The following is a 23,688-nucleotide window of genomic DNA, read 5'->3' on the forward strand; positions in this document are numbered from 1 at the left end:
CATATATATACATATATATATAATATTATAGTTGGCATTCATTATTGTTCAGCTTCAGGTGTACAGTGCAGTGATCAGGCATCTACATCTTCCCTGAGGTGGTCTCCCAAATGGGACACGTGTCCATCGGATACCCTACAAAATCTTTACAACATTATTATGTTCCCCAGATTAATTTTCAAAAACCCGTGGCCATCTTGTGGTTACTGACTGTTTTCTAATCCCCTCACCTTCCCCCTTATCCCCACCCCCCCGCCCATCTAGCAACCCTCAGTTTTTCCTCTATGTCTCCAAAACTGTTTCTGATTAGTTCATTCACTTATTCTTTTCTTTAGATTCCACATATAAGTGAGATCATATGGTACTTATCTTTAAAATACCAATTTTGGTCACTGTCTTTCTTCCCTGGGACTCTGCCTAGAGCTTGCAAACCTCCTTTCCCAGGTCCTGGACATTATTATTGCAAAGTTTCTCTAAGATTCTGCAAATACTCACAGTCTAGAAATGTCTGCTGTTGCATTTAACTGCCTGTGGACCGTGACGCTGACCAGATGTAGCCTGAATTTGCTATAGTTTTTTGGATATTTTGGACTGAAGGCAACTCTTGGTATCATCCAGAGAACCAAGTTGATCTCTGTGGTGGATCTCACATCATTCTAACTTCCTCTATCTCTTCGTTGCTGAGATCTAGCCTACGTTGGAATTCTTTCCTTTCTCTCTCCTTCTTTTCTCCATTTATCCCTTCTCCCTTCCTTCCACCTTAATACATTTGTAGGACTTCTGTTTGGGGAACTATGGAAGATACAGCTGCACCTAAGCAATATTGTAAGGATCCTCTATGTGTGGGCCCAACCATTTGCTTCAGGAATGAATGCTTTGTTGGTGAGGTCCACTTGGACTGTTTGCTGCTGATATGGCCACTCTGAGAGCATGGATACTCTGTCTGAATGTCTAAATCTCTGCCCGTCCAGGTCAGAGTTTTCTTCCAGTTAGCGTCTACCGTGTTTCCCCGAAAATAAGACCTAACCGGAAAATAAGCCCTAGCATGATTTTTCAGGGTGACATCCCCTGAACATAAGCCCGAATGTGTCTTTTGGAGCAAAATTTAATATAAGACCCGGTCTTATTTTCAGGGATACACGGTACCTTCAGCCATTCAGAGTATCTAAGTATCAAGAAGGAAAACCTTAGATTCGCTGTTTCTTCATTTCATCACTTCTTTGTGCAAGGTACAGCTTTCCTCTTCAAAAATAGAGCTTCTATTCAAGGCACCTGTTCAGAGGCTCTTTCCTCTTATTTGTCCTTCTACTTTCAACCCAATTCAGAGCTTAAAATCTCATCCTGACCCTATTTTTCTCTCTCTTAAAAATAGGTTGGTTTTATTTTAATTGAAAAAGTAATATTTATCCATTTTTGTGAAATTGGAAAAAAGTAATAATCATGAATAACCTCTACTAATATTTTAATATATTTTATTTCAGGTGTTCTTTTTTTAAAATCAGTACACACATACACACACACACGACCATACACACTGTATATAATAGCTAAAATGTATTGATCAACTATACTGAGCTAGGATTTCTGTTAAGAATTTATGTACATTGATTCTCCACAACAATCCTATGAGATTATGTAGAGAGAATTGTTTTTCTTTTTGTCTGCAGGAGGCACCCATCTCCCCACGCTCCATCTACATGGGGCAGCCACCTCATGATTTCACCTTGGGTTTGCACTCTTGGTGAAGTAGCCAGTCTAGTTGTTCTATCCTCTTGTGTTAAAGGATTCGATACACATTCCATGATAAACCAATCAGATGTCCTCCCTGGAACTTGAATCTTGAATAGAATTACTGAGAAAGACTTAGCAACTACTTTATCCTATTCATCCAGGTAGTGCTGTCCCAAAAAGACTTCCCATAGTTTTGCTACTAGAACTGAGGAGCTTGCTCTGTGACTTGCCCTTTCTCATGATGAGTTCCTCAGATTTTCCTTTGAATCTCTGTTCTTTCTCATATTCTTACAACAATTTGTTTTTTTACCTAATTTTATTTCTCCCACGTACCACCAAAAAAATCCCTAACCAATATAACAATACACAGAAATATACAAGTATTATTCTAGTTTATAGAGACTGAAACTGAGGCTCAATGAAATTATGTGACTTGCTCAAGATCACCCAGGCAATAAGAAGGGGTATCAAATCTCTATAGCTCTAAATTGGTGCTGAATGTTAACCAACTCTCTTTTCAATCTCTGTACAGATAACATAGATGTGTGTGTATTCTTATATGTATTCTACAGTTGAGATCTGACCATATTCACAACTTTATCATTTTTAGCCTTTAGTTTCTTATTTGTTTTTTGTTTTTGGTCTGGTAATAAAATTACTTTAGAAAATGTCAAAATTACTGTAAAATACAAAGAAGGTAAAACTTATCCATTATTCCAATACCTAGGTATCATCATAGATCTATGGACATTTGGGGTTATTTCCTTTAGCCTCTCTCTTTCTTGTGTCTACACACACACACACACACACACACACACACACGTTTTATATATATATATGTATATATATACATATATATATAGAGAGAGAGACAGAGAGACAGAGAGAAAAATTCACACTGTATGTAAAGATTTATATCATCATTTTTTTCTTTGAACATTATTTTGTGAGAATTTTCCTGAGTAATTAAACTTCTTTCAAAATGTTTTAATAGCTACAATATATTTCATTGTATAGATATACCATAACGTATTTAATCACTCCTCTTTCAGGCATTTAATAGCTGTTTCTTTTTTTGCTTTGATAACTAGCACCGCAATCAACAACTTTGTAGGCAGCTGATTATTTTCTTAGAATAGATTCTGAAGTAAAATTATTGGCTTAAAGGCTTTGAACATTATAAAGACTCTTGATATATATTGTCAAAAAATTTTCTAAAAAATTGTGCCAATTTACAATACCATGAGTAGTGTTTAAAAATTAGTTCCATTCAACTGTCCAAATATGGATGCCAACTTTTAGAAATGAATGCCAGTAGATGGAAAATGATAGCCTACATGTATTAGGCATTTCTTTTGATACATTTTTTTTTCTGATTAGAAAGTGATACAAGTAATTGCAGAAAGATTGAAAAATATAAGATTACAGAAAATAATGACACCATCCATATATAAAGTGACATAGTAGTGTGACAAATATTTGCCTTCTTGCTGTGCACATATTAAATACATATGTAATATTTATAATGTTGAAATCTTATGGCTCATACTTTTATTTGTAAATTTTTAATTTAATATTACATATCATGAAAATTTTATTGTTATCAAATACTCTCCAAACCATTATTTTTATTAGTTGCCAAATACTCTACCTTATGAACCTGCTATAATGTAGTTAACCCTTCTTGCTTATTAGACATGTATTGATCAGTATATATAGAATTGCAATACATATTGCATATAAAGGTTCATAACCTTTGACTGCATTTTTAGTGATTTCAATAGAATTTATGACATGAAGTGGAATTACGGAATCATGGGTTTAAATAGTATGTATAGTTTAAAGTTTCTTGATAATGATGAAAAAACTTTCTAAAATGCTTGTTCCAGTTGTGTATGAAAGTGTGCTTCACTCTTCTTGGCATTATTTTTTGTTGTTTTATTTCAGTGATTCATGTTTTGCATTATTCTAACTTTTTCATATTTATTTGAAATATTTGTATTTCTTCTTTGAATTCATTGATCATGTCCTTTGCATATTTCCCATTAGATCTAGTATCATGAAGAGAACTGGACATCATTCTCTGAGGATCTATTCTCTATACAGAGCCCAGGATAACTCAATTGCCCCCAGTTACTCTTCTGAAATATTTTGAATAGTTCAATCACCTGCAGCTTTTAGTGATGTGTCCTCATGTGCTTCTAAGCATATATGATTGTAGTAAGTCATGTTTGCAAAGGAGTTTTAAATTCATAAAACTCTTCCACATGCATTATCATTTTTTGCCTACCTGTGAGATAGACAGGGCACGTTAGTGTCATTAGCATTATTTTAGGAATGTGGAGGGTAGGTTTCACAGAAGAAAGCTGTGGGGAGTTAAAGTCAAGACTCAGACCAAGTCTTCAATTTCTAGATCATGTACTTTTCATTAAGTCTTATTACCAATGTTGCTAGTGTCCAGACATATAAAATGACTCCACCTGGGGAAAGAAAGTTCTGGAATAATGTTAAGGGACTTGATGACAAATGCATGTATTGTATTTTTAGAAGGAGACTGATTTACATTTAGGGGCTTTTAGTTACAGTCATCCATCAGTTTAAAACTTTCAATGTCTAAATATAAAGATGCAGCAATATAAATGAGCCAGCTGCGTTTTTTACACAGAGCATGAATTGATGAGTTTATGAATGAGTGAAGTGGTGGAAATCAACAGCAAGACGAAGAATATTCTAGTCCATTTCAATTGCCTAAACCATATATCAGTACCTTGGAGAGCTTCCAAATTATGCCACCTCTCCCCCAAGAACATTTCTCAGAAAAGACTGGTTTTCAATCGCCAAAGAAAGCATTGCACATTGATATCCTCCATGTTTTTTGAAAACTAAAATATTTCATTTTTCTACCTGAAAATGGTCATCCCTTTTGCCCCTTTTGTAAAATTGCCCCCAGTTTGTAATCTTGAGAGCGCTTATTTAAGCTGCTTGATCTTATTTTTCCCCCATAGAAAACACATTTCTTTGCCACGTCTGCAAATTAAAATATCCTTTTCCAATGAGTGCCTAGGAGATAATCAGCTCTCCCTATCACGACTGGTTTTTATGTAAGGGTAGACTCTATTATGGAAGCAGAGTGTTAGTCTCCAAAGGTGTAGCTAGGAACTACCTCAGCCGACCCTACACACGCTTGAGACCCCGCTGCCACTTCTGCTCTTGGGGCTGCGCGACTGTCCGCTTCTCCAGCGCCCCGCCGCGCACGCGCGCTCCCCACCCCCGCCTCCACTGCACCTGCCAGGTCATAAAACCCTCTCCACCCACCCCTGTCCGCTCCAGGAGGCTCAGTCTCGTCCTACGTTGATTGGTCCAGAGGGCGCGTCCAATCAGCAATCCCTCCTGCGCAACCTATTCCCGCTCTTCCCGCCCCCTCCCCGCCCCTCCCGCCCCTCTCAGGCACCTACCTTCCTTATGACTGGTGCGCGCCCAGGTCACTCAGGGCGGTGGGAGAGGTGTGTAGTAGTGGGGTGCGGGGAGAGGAGGGGAAAGGTAGGGAGGAAGGAGGCGGGGCTCAGGTGCGTTGCTGCGCGGCCCAGGCCAGGCGGGGAGGGGGCGGACAGCGGGACGGGAGGGGCGGGGTCGGGGTGGCGGTGGGGAGGGGGTTACGCCGGTGACGTCGGCTGCGCGAGGCTTCGCGCGTGAACGGCGCGGCCGCTGGGCCTGGCTGCTGAGCTTTCCCGGTGGGCGAGCAGGACGTCGACGCCGGCTCTTGGAGGAGCGCGGAGGGGAGGTGTCGGGGTCACCGGAGTGTTGGACTGCGGCCCGGCCATGGACGAGACGCAGCCGCTTCCGCCGTCCGAGCTGCAGCTGTGCGACAGCCTCATCATCTGGGTGAGTACGGAGGGGCGAGGGGGGCCGAGGGGACGCAGCGAGTTAACCCGGGCGCCCGGTTATCCCCAGGTGAGGCTGAGGAGGACCCGGGGCCGCTGCGCCGCGGACTCGGCGTGTTGGCCTCCGCGCCTCCTGGCGTCCTGGCCCGCCAGTGGGCCACCTGCGGGTCGCGGGGCAGGTGTGTGTGTGTGTGTGTGTGTGTGTCCGTGTCCGTGTCCGTGTCCGGGGCGGGGGAGGGGAAGGCAACTCGGAGGGGCGGGATGGAGGAGGCTTGTCTTAAACCCCTGGACGTGCTCCTGACAGCTGTTGACTGTAGTCTGGAGTCCATCCGCTTTACTGCCCCGGTCCCATTTTCTCCTGTCCCGCGCCCAAGCCCTAGACTTTCTGGATCACACTCCCTCGCCTTCCGTTTGCTGTGCAGCCTTCCCATAGGGATCTTGATGCCACTTGGGAGTGAAGACCCCCTCCGAAAACCTCCCATCCACCCCAACCACCTTGCTCTACTTGTACGCAGGTGGCCAGGACGTGGTTTTAGGTCCTAGATCAATGGTTCTCCACCACCCCAGGACATCGGATTTTGTAGAAGCTGCTTAGAAGAGATGTTTATACGTATTTCCTCTGTGGAAAAAAAGATATGTTGAGGGTGGGAATTCATACTCCCTTTTTCTCGCTGCCCCTCACCTCTAATGGACAAGCATTTTCTTTAATGAAAAGGACGTGGCATTTTTGTTTGTACTTTATGCTTCGTATTTCTATTAATTTGTGTTGTGTTGGGACAGGCAGGATCTGTCCCAGTATTCGGTCAGCAAAATGACCTTTTGGAAGGCTCAGTGGTTAAGAGAGATGGCATGATGTAATTTCTAACCCATATTGGGCAAGGTTGGTGCTCAGTGGTCCACAAGGTGTCCTTAATGGTGCCCATCCCCAAACCAGTTGTTTAGTTTTGTGTAGGGGAGTGTGTGTGCAGAATGGAATGTAAACAGACTGGATCAAGAGGCGGTAATTAATTAATGAGATTCCCAAGTGATCTTCTAATGCATGTAATTCAAAAGAATGAGAAATCAGGGAAGGTTTCTAGCAGTTATGCAGTTATTGGAAATAACTAATTTAAAGCAACTTTTTACACGTTAGAGATAAACAGCTTGCTTTAAGTGGAATGCAAGTACCTAAAGTTTTTGAGTTAAAAGCAGTTAGCTCACTGTTCATCGGTATTTTCATTTAAAATAAGTATTGGGGTTTAGATGCTGTATTTAAGGCTGCATGAAACAAGGCAACATTGCTTTTAATGATGTGATTTGTTCAAACAAATCGCTAATTAAAGGGTGTGTCCCAATCTGTTACATTGTTGCCCTAAACATCTGACTTAAGTGTAGTAAACCTAGTCTTTATGATGTCATTGACTTACATATGAAGTAGTGGAGAAGCATAGGTTTTTCTTGAATTGTATTGCAATGTTTTTAAATACAATATTATGTGACTATATCCTTTCTTTTAACCTGTATTTACTGAATTCCTACTTTGTATAAGGCACTGAGGAAGACAGGTACTGTGTTTTCCCAAAAATAAGACCGGGTCTTATATTAAGGTTTGCTCCAAAAGACACACGAGGGCTTATGTTCAGGGGATGTCATTCTGAAAACACCATGCTAGGGCTTATTTTCCTGTTAGGTCTTGTTTTCAGGGAAACACGGTATCAAGAATAATTCAAAGAACTTTCCATTTTAATTGGAGTAGTAAGCAGAGCTGTGTATTTTTATAATGGAAGGAAAAATTTTTTGAAAACTGCAAAAATGTTATAAACCAAATGATAAGGAATCATAGATGACAGTATAACTGGTTGTATAACCAAACCTATTATACTCCAGTTCACTCAAGCTGCTGAAACACTGTAGAGAACATGGAATTATTGTGCAGACTGTTGCCTCTACAAATGCTGCTACAGTCAAATCCACCCATTCCCGAAATACTGCCCGGCTTTGTGATTAAGAATAACTGCACAGTTTCTCTCACATTTCTCTTTGCAAACTTTTATCAGTACCCTGTTTGAGTGCTGAATTCTTCTCCTCCTCAGGAAAATGACTTCTATCTTTGGCTCTGACTCTAGATCCTATTCCTTTCATTTTTTCCTAAAACTTTGCTCTGTATCTTTCTGTGTTTATAACTTCTTTCTCTCCATGTACTCCTCTCTACATGTAATCTTGCTCAAATCTTCCCTATCTTAAAAAGAACTAAGAGCTACCATTCCCTATTAAAACCACACTGTATTTCCCCTCCCTTATAGTCAAATTTTTTGAGTTTTTTATACTCCGCCTTTATACTTTTTGAACTTTCATTCACTTCCTCAAGCCACTCTACTTGAGCTTCCTTTCTCTAAGACCTCTACTTATATACTTGATCTGGCTGACAGTAACTACGTATTATCTTATTTGATGGTTCCTTTGTGAAATTATCTTCTGCCTTAGTTTCCTGGGTACCTGTCTGTCGATTTTTCTTTACCTCCCAGTGAACTTTTCTTTCTCAGTGAATTTTCCTGTCCTGTGGGGCCTTTGCCAGCCCCTGCACTGTTGATGTTCCCTTCCCCTCTCTAAATTTCTCCAAACTCCCCTTAGGCCACGATCCTCCATGTCCACTATGCTACATTGACTTTATATTTCTTGAGGAAGTTAAGCTTTTTGTTTTATTTTATTTTTTTAATACATCAGGCCTTGTAACTTATTCTCTCTCTACCTAGAATATTTTCCTAGTTTTTCCAGTGGCTGGCAGGCTTCTCACCATTCAGTTCTTGGATCTGTTGTCATTTTTCAGAGAGACTGTGAGTGACAGTGAATGACCTACTTGTCCTGCACTCCTACCCCACTGTAACCTGTTAACCCCTTTCTTTTGTGTCTGTAACACCTTCTGAAGTCACTCGGTTTGCCCCTCAGGCTCAGAGCCCTTGTCTGACCTGTTTTCTGCTCTCTCCCCAGGACCAAGAACTGGCTAGGATCTCCAATACAACATTGAATCAAATAAATATCCTTGTCTTGGTCCTGACCTCAGAAACCAGTATTTCACCATTCAGTATGTAGGGTTTTGTGGGTACAGGTGAATTTTTAACTGTATCATAGAGGACTGAGCGGAAATGAGTTTTCCAGACTCAGGGAAGAACCCCTAGCAGTAATGTAAGTGGTCTCCTTTGACGATAGATGGAAAGGAGGTAGTGGGAGACATGTTTGTCCTATCCCTGTTCTCTTAATGTGCTTTCTCCCATGCTAAGTAATGTTGCATGTGGAGGGAAAGTAGTAGGAAATAGAAGATTAAAAGGTTAGGATGGGATCAAATCTTGGAGGTGAGAAGAGGATAGTAAACAGTGCTTTCAGCACTGGACATTGTTGTAGGACAGGAGAACCACCATTAACAGAATTGGAGAAGTCATCAAGAAAATTTGGTTAGGTGAAGAGATGACTCTTTTGAAAGTTTTTTAAAAAGTTATGTTTCATGATTTGGAACTCTTGAAATAATTAGTTCTTAGAAATGTTATACTGCTACTTAGCAAAAAATTCAGGGTTGAAAGATAAATTTGGGCATCATTCAGCTGGGGAAGCGAGTATATGAGAGTTTGAAGTATTTGTATGAAGATAAATTTAATTCTGCCTCTTGGCTCTGTGAAAATTTAAAATCTCTAGAATGTACTTTCACCAATAAAATTGGAGGGCTGGACCAGATTTTTATTTATTTATTTTTTTTTTTAGTGGTTCTCTTGGTTCTTGAATTTTTTGACTTTGACAGGCAGGCGAAGGAAAGACTAAAACCCAAATTAACAAAGAATATTAAAGGCTGAAGCATTTTATGATGATCTTAAAACTCAAAACAATGATCTTTCTGAAATGAGCAGCTAGAGGAGGAGACTATGACAATAGAGTTGACCTAAGGTTGAGTTTTTGTTGGCTATCAGTCCACATTTCTGATTATTTGCTTTATTTAAAAATAAAGAAGAAAGTAAGATGGTTATTTGCCAGAACACTGTACTTAGTGATAGAAACCCTCTCTGTCTTTTTTGGGTCACTCACTGACAAGACTTTTGCCTCTTTATATCTATGAATAGTGTGAAAGAATACTTTTTTTTTTTTTTTTGGTCCGTCTGCTTTGCCCGTCCCCCACCCCCAACAAGCTTTTTAATTTATCCACTCTTCTTGGTTATAAAGCCTTTCAGTTTAGCCAAATGAAATTATATTCCCTATTGTCTAATTTATTTTGCAGCTAGTTTAACAACTTCCAGGAGACACCCCAATTTCCATGGCTGTAAGAAGGAGAAATTGATCTTAATCTGAGCATGGTGGGCAACTAGGCAACTGCTTAGTACAGGTTTTCATTTTATGTATTTCTTTACTATTTTGCCTAATAATCTGTTCCTCCGAAATTGTCCTCTTCAAATCACTAATCAAATCCATTTTGTAAAAAGACAGTGATGTGAAGTGTAAGTAGGAAGTGTTGAAAAGTGGGAGCCACAGTTTACCTGAAAGTATATGATTATCTTCCTTTTAAAGATGCCCTGTACATCCACCCAATGGCAGAAATCCTTCTTATTTTCTATTTTGAATATTCCATGAATTCATCCTGTTCTCTCAGTTAGCATTTCCCTAATTATCTCCAAGCTATCCGTTTATCATTCTAACCGATTCAAGCATAAAGCTATTCTGTCCCATTCTCTGTGTCACTATAGCTGCTATTGCAAACAGACTAAAGATGTCACTCTCTCACTCTCTTCTTTATTATTCCTCAGTGATTCTTCATCACCCAGAGCAATTTTTCTTAAAACTTGATGTGCCTAAGAATCATTTGGGGATTTTCTGATTTAATATGTCTGGAGATTGTGATACGTATTGTTCTTAGACCCCGCACTTTGAGAAACCCTGGCTCATAGCTGATGTGCTAACAGCTATTGAGCTTGTACCATGTGCCAGACACTGGCCTGAGTACACTGCTAATTCATTTAATTCTCAAAACCATCATGTGAGGTGGGAACTATTGTGCTGTTTCTGATACCATTAAGTATGGACCAAGCTTTTTGTCAATGACCCTTCAGAGCCCTGGCCCAAGAATTTTTTTAACCCCTTTGGTTGTCACCTCCTCCCCACCCCCCTTTTGCACTGGAAATCCAGTAATACTAACTGTGTGTTGCTTAAAAATACCGTCTCTTCATGTATTTGTGCTTTTATCATGTTCCTGTTTCCTGAAGTTTCCTTCCCCTGGCCCTTTCTTTTCGCAAGATGTTTAATTCAGGAATCATCTCTAAGAAGTCTTTCCTAAATAAAAGCCCTAGTTCGATTAGTTGACTCGTATACTTCAGAACATTTTGTGCATACTACAATTGTGGGAGTACAAATGGCATTTTCTAGAATTGATTCATGTCTTTTGCTCCTCTCCTAAACTCTTGATTGAAGCTACTTAAGGAAACCTGGGGATTTTCCTTTGCAACTCCAGCCTCTACTACAGTGCCCCACATAGAGTAGGAGCTCAGTAAAGTGTCTTTATGTACTTTGAAAGCAACTGTGGCTAGATTTAGTTTGTCTATGCCATTACTCAATGTTGTACTATGATAAGGGAGAGAGATTTGTAGAATCTCAAAATATACAAAACCACTAAAGATGGATCGTGGTAGGAGAGAATTTTATTGGATCAAATGGAAAACTAAGAAATTATAATTGAATAGTAAAGAAGATGAATACGTATGGGAAAAAAGAATCATAGTTTATTTAATTTAAGATTATTATGGGTTGGGATAATATTTCTAGAAAGTATATGATCCATTTTAGCTCTTGTAATTTGCCTTTTAAAATTTTTTCTAGACTTGTGTGTGCTTATTAGAAAAAGATGCCACCATTTAACTTCTGTTTTTAATGTGTACATGAATATTTAACAAAGAGAGATTTGAACAGTTGTAATGTCTAAAGCCAAACTAGGTAGAAAGAACTTGACATGGTAGATGGGTGCTAGACTGTTCATATCCTAAGGCTGATTGTTGGATAGCAGGCAGAAGTCCTGCCTTATTTTAGAGTTCATTGATAAACTTAGTAGTTTTCAGGCTTGACATTTCTATCCTTTTGTTTTCTTACCAAATGAGATGAGTGAAATTTTAATTTGCAAAGGTTAGATTATCTCCAAGTTCTTTTTCTGATGTTATTCTTCATACATCATTATATTTGACTGTTTTAGGTATAATTTTTAATGATTTTATGAAATGTTAAGTGTTTATTATTTTTATAGAAATATTACACAGCCACAGAAATTTATTACCATGTTTCCCCGAAAATAAGACCTTGCTGGACGATCAGCTTTAATGCATCTTTTAGAGCAAAAATTAATATAAGACCTGGTATTATATTATATTAGGTTAGGTTATATTGTATTATATTATAAATACCCCATCTTTTATTATAGTAAAATAAGCCTGGGTCTTATATTAATTTTTGCTCCAAAAGACGCATTAGAGCTGATTGTCCAGCTAGGTCTTATTTTCAGGAAAACATGGTAGTATAATTTTATTTGTTTGGTAGCATCTGAATTTAAACAAAACAGGGCACTTTTAAGTGATCTTTCTCTCTAGTGTTCATATATATATTTGAGGGGAGTGGCGTTACTCTGCAGGTAATAAAGAGGCAGTAAAGTCATTCACTTTATGTCATTTTAGCTGCAGACATTCAATACTGCTGCACCTTGTCAAGATGTGAAACAGCTGACTAATGGAGTTGCCATGGCACAGGTTCTTCATCAAATGTAAGTACTAGTCCAAGCTCTTCCTGAAAGAATTGTAAACCCAATACCAAGGACAAAAACGTGTGTTCTAAAGGTTGCTGAAACTTTATCCTAGTCAGTGATGACAAGCATATGGTACCAAGACATTCTTGCATCTAGGGAACAAAAAAGTTATCATCTGATTAGTCTTTGTTCATAGAGATACATGTTAATTAAATGAGCAATCAGGACTCGTGTCTATTCCAGAAATGTTAGTTTTAAACTTGTTCTGATCATGTTCACAAGTTGTAGTAACTGGGAAAGGAACAGGTTAAGTGAATGGTATAATTACTTATAATGCCTCCTTCAGTTATACTGTTGTCATTTGAAGGTATCAATGGGTGGAGATTATTATTTTGGAGATAATTGAAACAATACTGGATTTGGGAAAAACATTAAATTTTGAAATCTATATTGGAACTAATAGTAATTGTATCAACCCACCAGTAATCAAATGATATATGCATAAATGAAATTTGAAGTTACAAATGCTGGGGAACCTTAACTAATAAAGTGACTCTTCTTGGGTTAGGCCCATTTTATATAATTACATAATATCAAAAGTTCTTAAATCCATTATTTCCTCATTTTAATTGTTGATAATATTTTGTAAAGGTTTGTTGTGATTGACTTTGAAAACCATGTAGATGGGTTAGCAAAAATTCTCTACCACTGTTATCAAAGCAACTTAAAACAATATCAAACTCTTAATTTCTTGGACTAGTCAAAGTGATCTAATTTGAATAGAGAGATTTTGTAGTTAACTCAAGATTAACACTTTAAAAGACAAACTTAACATGTTAATTTTTTTTGAAGTCATCCTGAAATATGCCTTACTTCCATGCTTTCTTAAAGATGTCTCTTAAATATTTTATTTATTCATACCATGGTTGGTTTCAAAGTGATTTAATTGATCAGAGCTAAGCATTCTAAACATGGTTCTTTTTTCTTTCTTTCTTTCTTTCTTGATGATTTGGGAAAGCCATCATTGTTTTTTGTCATTATAATATACTCCTGGCCTTTTCTCATTGCAGTGTGTTCTGGGTATTGGTTTAGATGCAGCTACGTTTTGGCTGGTACGGAACTAATGCTGGTGTGTACTCACTCATTTCAACAGTGCCATCCGAAGATGTCATTTAAATGTATTGTGGTGGCTTTGGTGACTTGATAACAAAGGACAATAGAAGAGACCTATTTTTACTATGATACGATGTATATGGCTCTTTGATCTCCTACACTGTATCACTATACCTGATGTTTACAGTAGGGTCAGGTCAGTTTTATTAGTAGTTAAACTGTATCCTTTATCATCAACTCACTTTTTCATAATCTGTTGGATTCTGCTGTTATTGCTGACCCTCTGTCTGAGTTTTCTTCTCAGTCTCTCTTTTGTCTCTTATTGTCTTCTAATAGCTTTTCTGCAGGAATAATAAAATAGCCAACCAATCAGAAAGCTTTCTTTTTATAACAAAGGACAATGACATAAAATTGGGCCTAAATCTCTTATTTTGTTTGCCTGTTTTTGCATGTAGTTAAATATCTAAGTCTCCATATCATCTAAGGGCCATTTTAAATTTGTTTTTCTTTTAGAACCCTCTTCCATCTTTGTATAGCTTTTCAGAAGTCTAGATCCAGAGAGTGACATTTAACAGCATATGTTTTCCTCTAGTTGGGTCAGTGTATCATATCCCTGCTGAAAGGGCAAATGTTACTGTATTTCTCGGAACACTTCAAAGCACTTTATAAATGTTACAATTTATTATGTATTGCATTAATAGCAATTCTGACATCAAATCGCATCAAAGTTGTTACTGAAGTTGAGAAGAAGGGAAATTTTGCTTTTTAAGGAAGTAGCAAAATTTAATGTGTTGTTCTTTCATTATTTACCTGAGGCACGTATGCTTGTAAGTAATGAAATAAAATGAGGGCCCAGAGTTATTGTTGTTTAAAAAATACGTGGGGAAATCCATAACCAGAACTGTATGTTTTCTGAGATTGCTGTAACAACGTGCCACAGACTTGGGTGACTTAAAACAACAAGAATTTGTTCTCTCATTGTTCTTGAGGTTAGAAGTCCTAAATCATGGGGGCCATGCTCTCTCCAAAGCCTCTAGAACAGGATTCTTCCTCGCTTCATCTAGCTTCTGGTAGCCCCAGGCATCCCTTGATTTGTGTCAGCATAACTCCATTCTTTGTCTCCATCTTCACACAGCTGTCTTCTCTCTGTGTCTGTGGGCCTTCTCCTCTTCTTAGGAGGACACCAGTCATATGGGATTAGGGCCCTTCCTAATTTAGTATGACCTGTTATCAACTTGGTTACATTTGCAAAGACCCTACTTCCAAAAACGGTTACATTTACAAAGAGGAACCAGGGGATAAGCCTTGAACATATTTTTTAGAGGGATGTAATTCAACACAACTATAACTATTGCATGCCACTTCCCCTAAAAGAAAGGCTAGCTTTGTCACTTTAATCACCAGATAACTTTTCTGGTTTTTCCTATTATCTTTGACTAGACATTTTTGCAAGAGGGAGAAGAATGATACAGAGAATGTAGAATATTCAGAGACCTCAAGTATCCTACACATATTTGTTCATTCAGCAGTTAGTTGAGCATTTCAAATGATAAATCATGATAGCCAGTGTCTGTTTATTTACTAAATATAGGACATTGTTGTATCGCTATACGTGTTATTTTTCTTTTTACTGTTCTATGAGGTAGACATTATTTTTATCCTCAATCTGTAGATGAGGAAACAGAGGTTCAGAGAAGTGCAGTGACTTTTATAAAGTCAAATAATGAGTAAATACCAAAGCCAGGATTTGTATCAATTGGGCCTCACTCTAAAGCCAGTGCTCCCAGTCAGCTGTAATAATTGAAATCCAGTATCTTGATTCCCTCCTGATAGAGGTGTACTTTGGGGTCTTAATAAATGAACATTAATTTGCTCAAAAGAAAATGGTTAAAATTCTAAATAAATAAATGAAAAATGATAAAGCCATTTTCGGTTACTCCAGTCAGAAGTGATACCTTCTGTATTAAATCATCTGAGGCAGAATGATTTCTGAAAAGTTAATCGTGTTCTAATTTCAGCTTTGTGTTTTTGAATTCAAGATACAGCCTTGGAAAAGAATTCCTTTAATTTCTTCTCTCATTTTAGTTGCCTTACCTGTAAAGTAAAAATTTAGCTTAGACCTTTTAATACTTCTGGCACTATATTCTGTGATTTTGTAGTGTTGGCTTAACCCTTAAAGCATTTATCACCTTCTCCTTTGAGTATAGTTACTTGTGCTCTCTAGTTTCCCTCTTTAATAGCTATCTCTCAAAAAGTCAGAATAGAAAAGTATTCATCTTCAGATTAATCTTGGCCAATACCTTATTCAGAGCAAGCATCCAAATATTTAGAATATAATCTATTACTATAGGTCACTATTTGTAGTTAAATTTTATTCTTGAAGACCTTATTAAGTAAATATTTAAGGTAGCGCTTCTTTGTCTTGGCCTTTCAGTATCAATAGAATTTACCTTTAACAGCTTAAAACTAAATTTGTCCTTGTAGATTTCTCGATACACTCATACTCAGTTACAATCAGATAGATTTATTTTGGGCTTTGCCAGATACTAGTGTCACTTGGGCAAATTAGTTAGGCTCTCTTATCCTTAGTTCTCTGACGAATAAGATTGAGAATAATAGAAGATCCTTTGCTCAAGTAACTATGATATTTGAATGAAGTAATATGGAAAAACAAGCACAGTGCTTGATACCTAGTAGACAAATTAGAATGTTAGTTTTCTTTTTTTCCCCCTTTACGATTGGGACTTTTATATCTTCCTGCATTATGAGGTATTTACTAAAGGTTTTTTATATTGAAGATGTTAATGACTTAAGCAGTTTATTACGAGAAATTCCAAAATAAATCCTTAGGAATAAAAATAAAATTAGTGGGTCTTTTAAATAGTATTTACTGTTCTTATTAAGGACAGGCTTCATCAACTGTTGATTAAATTTGGTATTTTTCATGTTATAAAAACATTTTAATGTTTAGCACTTGTATTTTTGTTTTAGTGATGTAGCTTGGTTCAACGAGTCATGGTTAAGCCGAATTAAGGAGGATGTTGGTGACAACTGGAGAATAAAGGTATGCAGAATGAACGGTAGAAGCTCTTGATTCCAGTAGTGGTTCTAAAATTAGCACTATGCTCAACTAAATCTTTTTTAAAAACTAACTTAAGGGTGAGTTTAGTGTATGTAGTTTCAGCTTTGACACGTGTATGTTCTTCTGTAACTGTCGTTCGTAATTAGATACAGAAAATTGTCATGATCCCAAAATATGTGCTTTTGCCCCTCCCATTAATCCTTATGCTTAATTTGGCCCCAGGTGGCCACAGATCTGCTCTCTGTCACTGTAGATTTTATTTCTAGCATTCCATATGAATTGAATCAGACATCACGTACTCTTTGTTTCTAACATCTTTTATTGAGTGTAATGTTTTTGATACTCATCCACACTGTATTACCGGTAGATTTCTTTTTTTGCTGAGTGGTATTTCATTACGTGGATATACTGTACAATTTGCTTAACCATTCACCTCTTGATAGATGTTTGAATTGTTTCTGTCTCCTCTTTCTTTCCTTAATTGATCATTTATGTCTTTTTTTATTTATTTTTCCTGAGAAGTCTGGCTTGATGTTTTTTAATTTTATCAAATTTTTTTTTTTCAAAGAACTAGTTTTGTTTTCTGTTTTATTGATTTCCTCTCTGGTCTTTATTATTTTCTTTCTTCTACATACATCTGTTCTTTTTTGTCTTGCTTCTTAAGATAGAAGTTGAAGCATCAGTTTTAGGCACCCTTTTCCTAGTATTAAGCATTCCCTCAGCCACATCCCACACATTTTGACAGACTGTGTTATTTTCATTCAGGTCAAAATACTTGGTAATTCCCCGTGTGATTTTTCCTTTGACCCATGTATAAATTAGAAGTAGGTATTTCAAATTCTAAATATTTGAGGATTTTCAAGGTACCTTTTTTTATTTCTTAATTTCTATTTTAATTCTGTTTTGGTTTAAGAAGTTACTTGAATTAAATTCTTTTACATTTACTGAGACTTATTTTATGACCTAACATATGATCTGCCTTCTTGGTGAATATTCCATGTGCACTTGAAAACAACATGTATTCTGCAGTTCTACAATTGTGAATATTGTCATATTTGTTAATAGTACTGTTTACATCTTTGATATCTTTACTGATTTTTCTGTCTGATTATTTTATCAAGGTGGGAGGACTCCTTAAATTTCTAATGATGAATGTGGATTTGTCAGTTTCTCCTTTTAATTCTGTTAAATTTTTTTACAATACATTTATTTTTTGCTCTTCAATTCTGTTAATTTTAAATCATGTAATTTTTAATCTGTTATTAGGTTTATACACATTAATTTTTTCTTATTAATGAATGAATCTACTTATTATTGTGAAATGCCTTTCTTTATCCCTGATAATATTCTTTGTCCTGAAGTCTAATTTGTCTGATATTAATGTAACCACTTTGGTTTTGTTTTGTTTGCTTTAGTATATCTTTTCCTATTCTTTTAATATCTTTGTCTTTATATTGGAAGTGTTTCATGTAGATGCTTAATAGTTAGGTCTTTTTTATCTAGTGACTATCTCTTTGGTCCTTAAAACAAACAAACAAAAAAAACAAAGCACCTTCCGTTTTTTTTCATATCTTCCTGTTTTCATTTAAATCTTTGAACAATTTTACACTAGCAGTTTTAACATTGTCTTCTAATTCTTCCATCTTTTATTTCTGGATCCATTGCTGTTGACTGAGTTTTGTCCTCATTATGGTCCACAATTGACCACTTCTTTACATGTGTAGTAATTTTTTGTTGGATGCTAGACTGTGTGAATTTTATTGAGTGCTGGGGTTTTTTTGTATTATTTTAAAGAGTGTTGGACTTTGTTCTTGCAGGCAGCTAAGATATTTGTGAATCAGTTTGATCCTTTCAGGGTTTTGGGGGAGTGGGGGTGGGAGGCAGATCAAGAGTTATTTTTTCTTTTAGGGCTAGGTTAGACCCATATTAAGTCGTGACAGTTCTGGGGTTGTTAGGAACTGCTTGTCTGTGCAGCATAGTCTCTTCAGTCTAGCTCAGGGGTGTCTAAACTGTTTTCAACGTTTTTCACCACGGGCCATACGCGGTAAAATACACAAACAGCCGGGCCACTCACTCGAGGTGAAGTACGTATTGCCTCACCTGGTTTATTTAAGTAAACTAAATATATTTTTGGAATTTGCTGCGGGCCAATTAACAATGGATCATGGGCCGCAGTTGGTCCGCGGGCTGCAGTTTGGACACCCCTGTCTAGCTGGTGGGAATTTCAGCAATTTCTGATTGGTATAGTCTTTGGAAATTGTTCAGTTTATAGTTCCCTGGATTGTTCTTTCCTTGGAAATTGTTTTTGTTTTATGGAGTTTCTCCCATGCACATGCAAATTCATATTTAGTCAAAGTCAAAGGGAACCATTATGCAGGTTTCTAGAGTTCTTTCTCTCCATAGCTCTCACCTCTTCATTTGTCTGCCCTGCAAATTCTAACTACCTTCACCTTTCTAGACTTCTGATGTCTATCTCCTTAATTTAACAAGAACATCAGGCTTTGTTTAGTTTCTACCTCCTTATGATGGTTTGAAACTTGACTCCAGAAAGAAATTTTGTACTCGTGTAGGGCCCATCATTTTTTTTCCCTTCTCTCAGAAATTAGGGTTCTATATTGCCTGTTGGCTGAAGCTTGAAAACAGTTGTTCCTTATATTTTATCCTGTTTTCTAGTTGTTTGTGGCAGGAGAATAAATCTAGACCTCGTTACTCATGACTGAAGGTGGACATGCTCATAGCTAAATGTTTAAAGTTGGTGCTTGAATTCGTTGTGACTAACTTTAAGTAGTATCACCCTGGTTAAACTATGTAAGCATGAAGACCTTTTCTTTTAATCAAACTGATTAAAGCTTTGATGTTTAGAAATTATCATGTACTTGTATTTGTAGAACTCTAAAATACAGTGTTTTCATTGTTATTTTTATCGGGGGAGGTTTTTATTGTCTTTCACCTTGGCATACATTTTGTTTCATTATTAATATGAAATAACTAATTTAATTATTTTTTCCACATTAGGCTAGTAATTTAAAGAAGGTACTTCAAGGAATTATGAGTTATTACAGTGAGGTATGGAAAACATCTGACTTTGTTTAAATACAAATGCTATGTGATAATTATATTGGCATTGAAAAATGATTTGGCTTTTTGTTTATGATATTTTATTTGAAAATAATTCATAAGTGGAATATGTTACTGTTTTTTACCATTTTTAGGACAAATTTTGTGGACATAAAGAGGCTTAGACTTAATATAATGACTTATTTTAGGTTGGTGCAAAAGTGTGGTTTTTGCAATTATTTTTAACCTTTTAAACCACAATTACTTTTGCACCAACCTAATAAAATAATGTTGTTTCTATATTTATACTCTTTAAATTGATTTTCTGAAATAGAATTACCTTTATTATGCTTTGATTTTATGCAATGCTGTAAGATAGACCTTATCATTAAATTAATTTCCTATTTAAAATACTATTTTGACATTTCTTTCCAATGTAAACATCAGCCAAAATATACTGTGAAATTAGGCTTGTGCAAATGAGTTGGGGGGAAAATGCAAAACGAAAGTAATATTAAATTGACATTAGTACATTATCCGAATAGTTTTCTTTTTCTTATTCAGCATCCTAAGTTCTCTGGTAGGATTATTTGGTATGAGAAAGTTTATTGCTTAACGTTTGGAAGCTTTTGGTTTGGTTTTGCCATTAAAAAATTACATTTCTATTTTTAAAAATTGTCCGTTAAACTCGTAATTTCTTCCAAATTTAAAACTGATAGTTTTCAATTTATACCTAAAACTCATTCTGAAACTTTTTTTCTTAATGCCACAAAAACTTTTTAATAAACTTAAAAAGAAAAATAAGCCAAGAAAGATTAATCCATTAGATTTGTTGTTCATGTGTGATAGTTTAGTTTGTGATTCTCTTAGTCGATCACATTTCAAAATGTGATAAATATCCTTTGGCTTAACATAAATCTGTTTTGTTTTTTAATAAGTGTTATCATAATAGATCAGGCTAGGGTCTTAAACAATCCCTCTCTCTGACAGTGGGGTCAAGGGATATTTGGTGTAAAACCATTTTAGTTGCTTTTGGTTGGTTAGTCACAATTTTGGAGGGTTGCTTGAACTTTACTAACTGGTTTTAGTCAATAATTATGAAATTATTATTTGTTAATTTATCTGAGTCATTTCGTGAACCTGTTTATAATTTATTTTCTAGTAATAATTAAATGTAGTAAATTCTTTGTAACCTACATAAATGACTGATCTAATTTATTATTTCAATACTGCAGTTTTTGGGGCAACAGATTTCTGAAGAACTTATCCCTGATTTAAACCAAATAACTGAATGTTCAGATCCTGTGGAACTTGGGAGGTTGCTCCAGCTTATTTTAGGTTGTGCCGTCAACTGTGAAAAGAAGCAAGGTAAGTGAATTTCAATCATTTGAGAATATATACTTTCTAGAAACAACCTGCATTGCTATAGAAAGTAACACAGAAAGGTATTATTACAGGTTAGTGAAAAGCACCCTGTAATGTAAGCCAGGAGATCTGAATTCTAGCTCAGCTCTGCCACTAAAATACTTACAGATCTCAAGTACCCCAAATATATCTGGATTCTGAGATTCATATTTAGTGGCTACATATAATGCATTTTAATTTAATTAGTTTAATATATTTAATGCTTGAGATTTAGTGAGTAGTCAGTAAAAATTGTACTTATTTGATACGTTGTCTCTTTCACATATAAGATACAGAGCCTTAGGTTGATGCAGATTTTCATAAATAAATATGCATGTACTAAATTATAATTCACGCTTCTTCAGATGGTATTCTGTTCTTCAGAAGAATGCCTGTCCAATGTCTTCACCAGATAAGCAGTCTGATGATATAAATGGAATCGGTATATTGTATTGATTTACCCAAACACAGTGATCCATATTGGAGTGCAAAATGAGCATTTTTGGTTGAATATAGTGAATTCAACCAAATGATGAACTGAACACACCAGAAGGCTTGCATCAGTCTGTATGGTGAGATTTTTGCTGATGTCTTTTGTGCGATTCATCCAAACTTGGCCTCAGTACATTATCTTTAAAAGAGAACGTTGGGTGCTTAAGTTTAGAAAACATATTTAATGTTATCTAACTAATGTGGAGAGCATAAGAGGCAGGATAAATTCAATAAGAACAAATTCAGGAAGGAGAAAAATAAAATACATGAAATTAGTAGTAGTTTATCAGTAAAAAAGGGACTGGATATCAGAAAACTTTCGTATAAGTCCATTTCTGTCATTAGCTAGCTGCTTTTTTCTAGTGCAGGTCAGTACTTCCCTAGAGGCTATTTCTCACAGATAATGTCAAACAAAGATCTGTATATTGTTTTTTTTATAAAAGTAAGGAATATTTGCTCATGGAAAGTTAAAACTTCTGTAAATATGTAATTAACAAATTGACAAATAGTGACTCATTTTTAAAGTAGCAATTTTCTGGTACTTTGATCCTTTTTATTTTTTATTTTATTAATGCTTTGTTTCTATTTCAATTACTGGTTATTTATAACATCTTTTGCTTAATTTAGCATGTTTGTCAGTTATAGTCTTTTTCAAATAACCAACTTTAGCTTTGATTCTATTTATTTGTATTATTTAATATTTGTCCTTTTATCTCATTTTTTCTTTTGTGAATTAATCAGTTCTCCTATTCTGAGTGCTAATTGACATTAACTATAACTTTCCTTTAAGTTATGATTTTGTTGCCTCCTACTAATTTTAATGTAATATGTAGTATTTTCATAATTTAGTTCTAAGTATTACTTAGCAAGTTTTGTCCTCATATGTTTAAAAAGAAATTCAGTTCCTAGAGACATAAATAAAAGTTTAGCAAGTAGTAAATATAAAGAAACAGCTAAACTTCATTATTAAAAAAATCAGGATTATCTAACTAAATTTATTTTTGGAGGTATGTGTCTGGATTCTCAGTTTTTAGGAGTGAGCAGAAAGTGGAAAAAAAAGTCTTTTAATTAAAAACAATCCAGAGTATAAAACAACTTCCATACATTTATACTTTGCAGAATTCATTTTCAAAACGATTCCAAGGTGTTGCAACAATCTCAATCTTGAAAGAATGAACGAATCTGGTTAATAGTATCCTGTTTATTTTGGTAGGGAAAGTGATCATTTTTATTAAAGTTTCAGCAACCTCGAAAACACTTAATTATCAAAAAAATCCTGTTAAAGGAAACCATTCCGTTGCCTGTGTGTTCTTTAGTCAATACTTCCCTCTCCCCCACCCCATAGCACTTATTGGTCAGGTGCATACCAGAATGTATCAGAATCTTTGTCCAGTCTTTCCTTCGCAAGTAAAAATTTAGAGAACTTTCAGTTTACCAGAGGAATGATTAAAACAAAAATATTAGAAAAAATACGTCCTTAAAATTTTTGGAAAATCATCTTAGCTAGAGAATATATAGTTGAAATGGATATAAACCTGCAAATATATGAAAGACTTTTTCTCATGATTGGAATAGAGTCAGCTTTACTTAGTGCATGTGTGTTTGTGGTAAAATATAAGAATGTCCTTGAGATGAGACTAGGTAAATAGGTAAATATTGAGCAGGTTTTTATAGGAAGCTATTAAGTTCCTTCTTGAAAACTGTTATGAAATGAACTAACCAGGTGATAAAATGAAACTTGCTGGGCTTAAAATTTTAGGAGTTCATTTAACACCCATGAATTTATCCCATAATAATGAGTACTTACCAAGAGGAAAGAAATTATCATAATTGTTTTAAGATTAATTGCAATTTCTTCTCTTTCTCTTCCTTACAAGACAATGAGAGGTTTTCTTCTTTAGAATAAAACACTTAAAAATATATGAATACTTTCAATACTGTTTATTTATTTTCAATGGACATATTTTTTTGTGGAAAAATAATGTACTTGCATATAGAATTTGGTGTGGCAAATGGATCTTTATACTGTTAATTGAATGCCTTAAAAGTACTATGGGTAGAGAATAGTTTTTCTCAGATCTGATTTTTTTTTTAATCATAGAACATATTAAAAATATAATGACACTGGAAGAGTCTGTTCAACATGTGGTCATGACTGCTATTCAAGAGGTAAATTATATCATATTCAC

The 23,688-nt window shown here is 35.8% G+C and overlaps 1 protein-coding gene across 1 annotated transcript in view; it reads left to right on the plus strand.

Moving 5' to 3' along the window:
- Positions 1-5,286: 5,286 nt before the first annotated feature.
- The window catches only part of HOOK1 (hook microtubule tethering protein 1), a 48,194-nt gene continuing 29,792 nt past the window's right edge, over positions 5,287-23,688 (plus strand). Inside the window, exons 1-6 of the mRNA XM_033115048.1 lie at positions 5,287-5,613; positions 12,284-12,369; positions 16,456-16,528; positions 19,562-19,612; positions 20,839-20,971; positions 23,601-23,668. Of these exons, the coding sequence (XP_032970939.1) occupies positions 5,551-5,613; positions 12,284-12,369; positions 16,456-16,528; positions 19,562-19,612; positions 20,839-20,971; positions 23,601-23,668 (474 nt within the window). The 5' untranslated portion in view covers positions 5,287-5,550. The remainder of the gene's footprint in view (positions 5,614-12,283; positions 12,370-16,455; positions 16,529-19,561; positions 19,613-20,838; positions 20,972-23,600; positions 23,669-23,688) is intronic.

This window comes from Rhinolophus ferrumequinum, chromosome 9 (genome assembly GCF_004115265.2).
Source record: "Rhinolophus ferrumequinum isolate MPI-CBG mRhiFer1 chromosome 9, mRhiFer1_v1.p, whole genome shotgun sequence".
In the NCBI taxonomy this organism is placed as follows: domain Eukaryota; kingdom Metazoa; phylum Chordata; class Mammalia; order Chiroptera; family Rhinolophidae; genus Rhinolophus; species Rhinolophus ferrumequinum.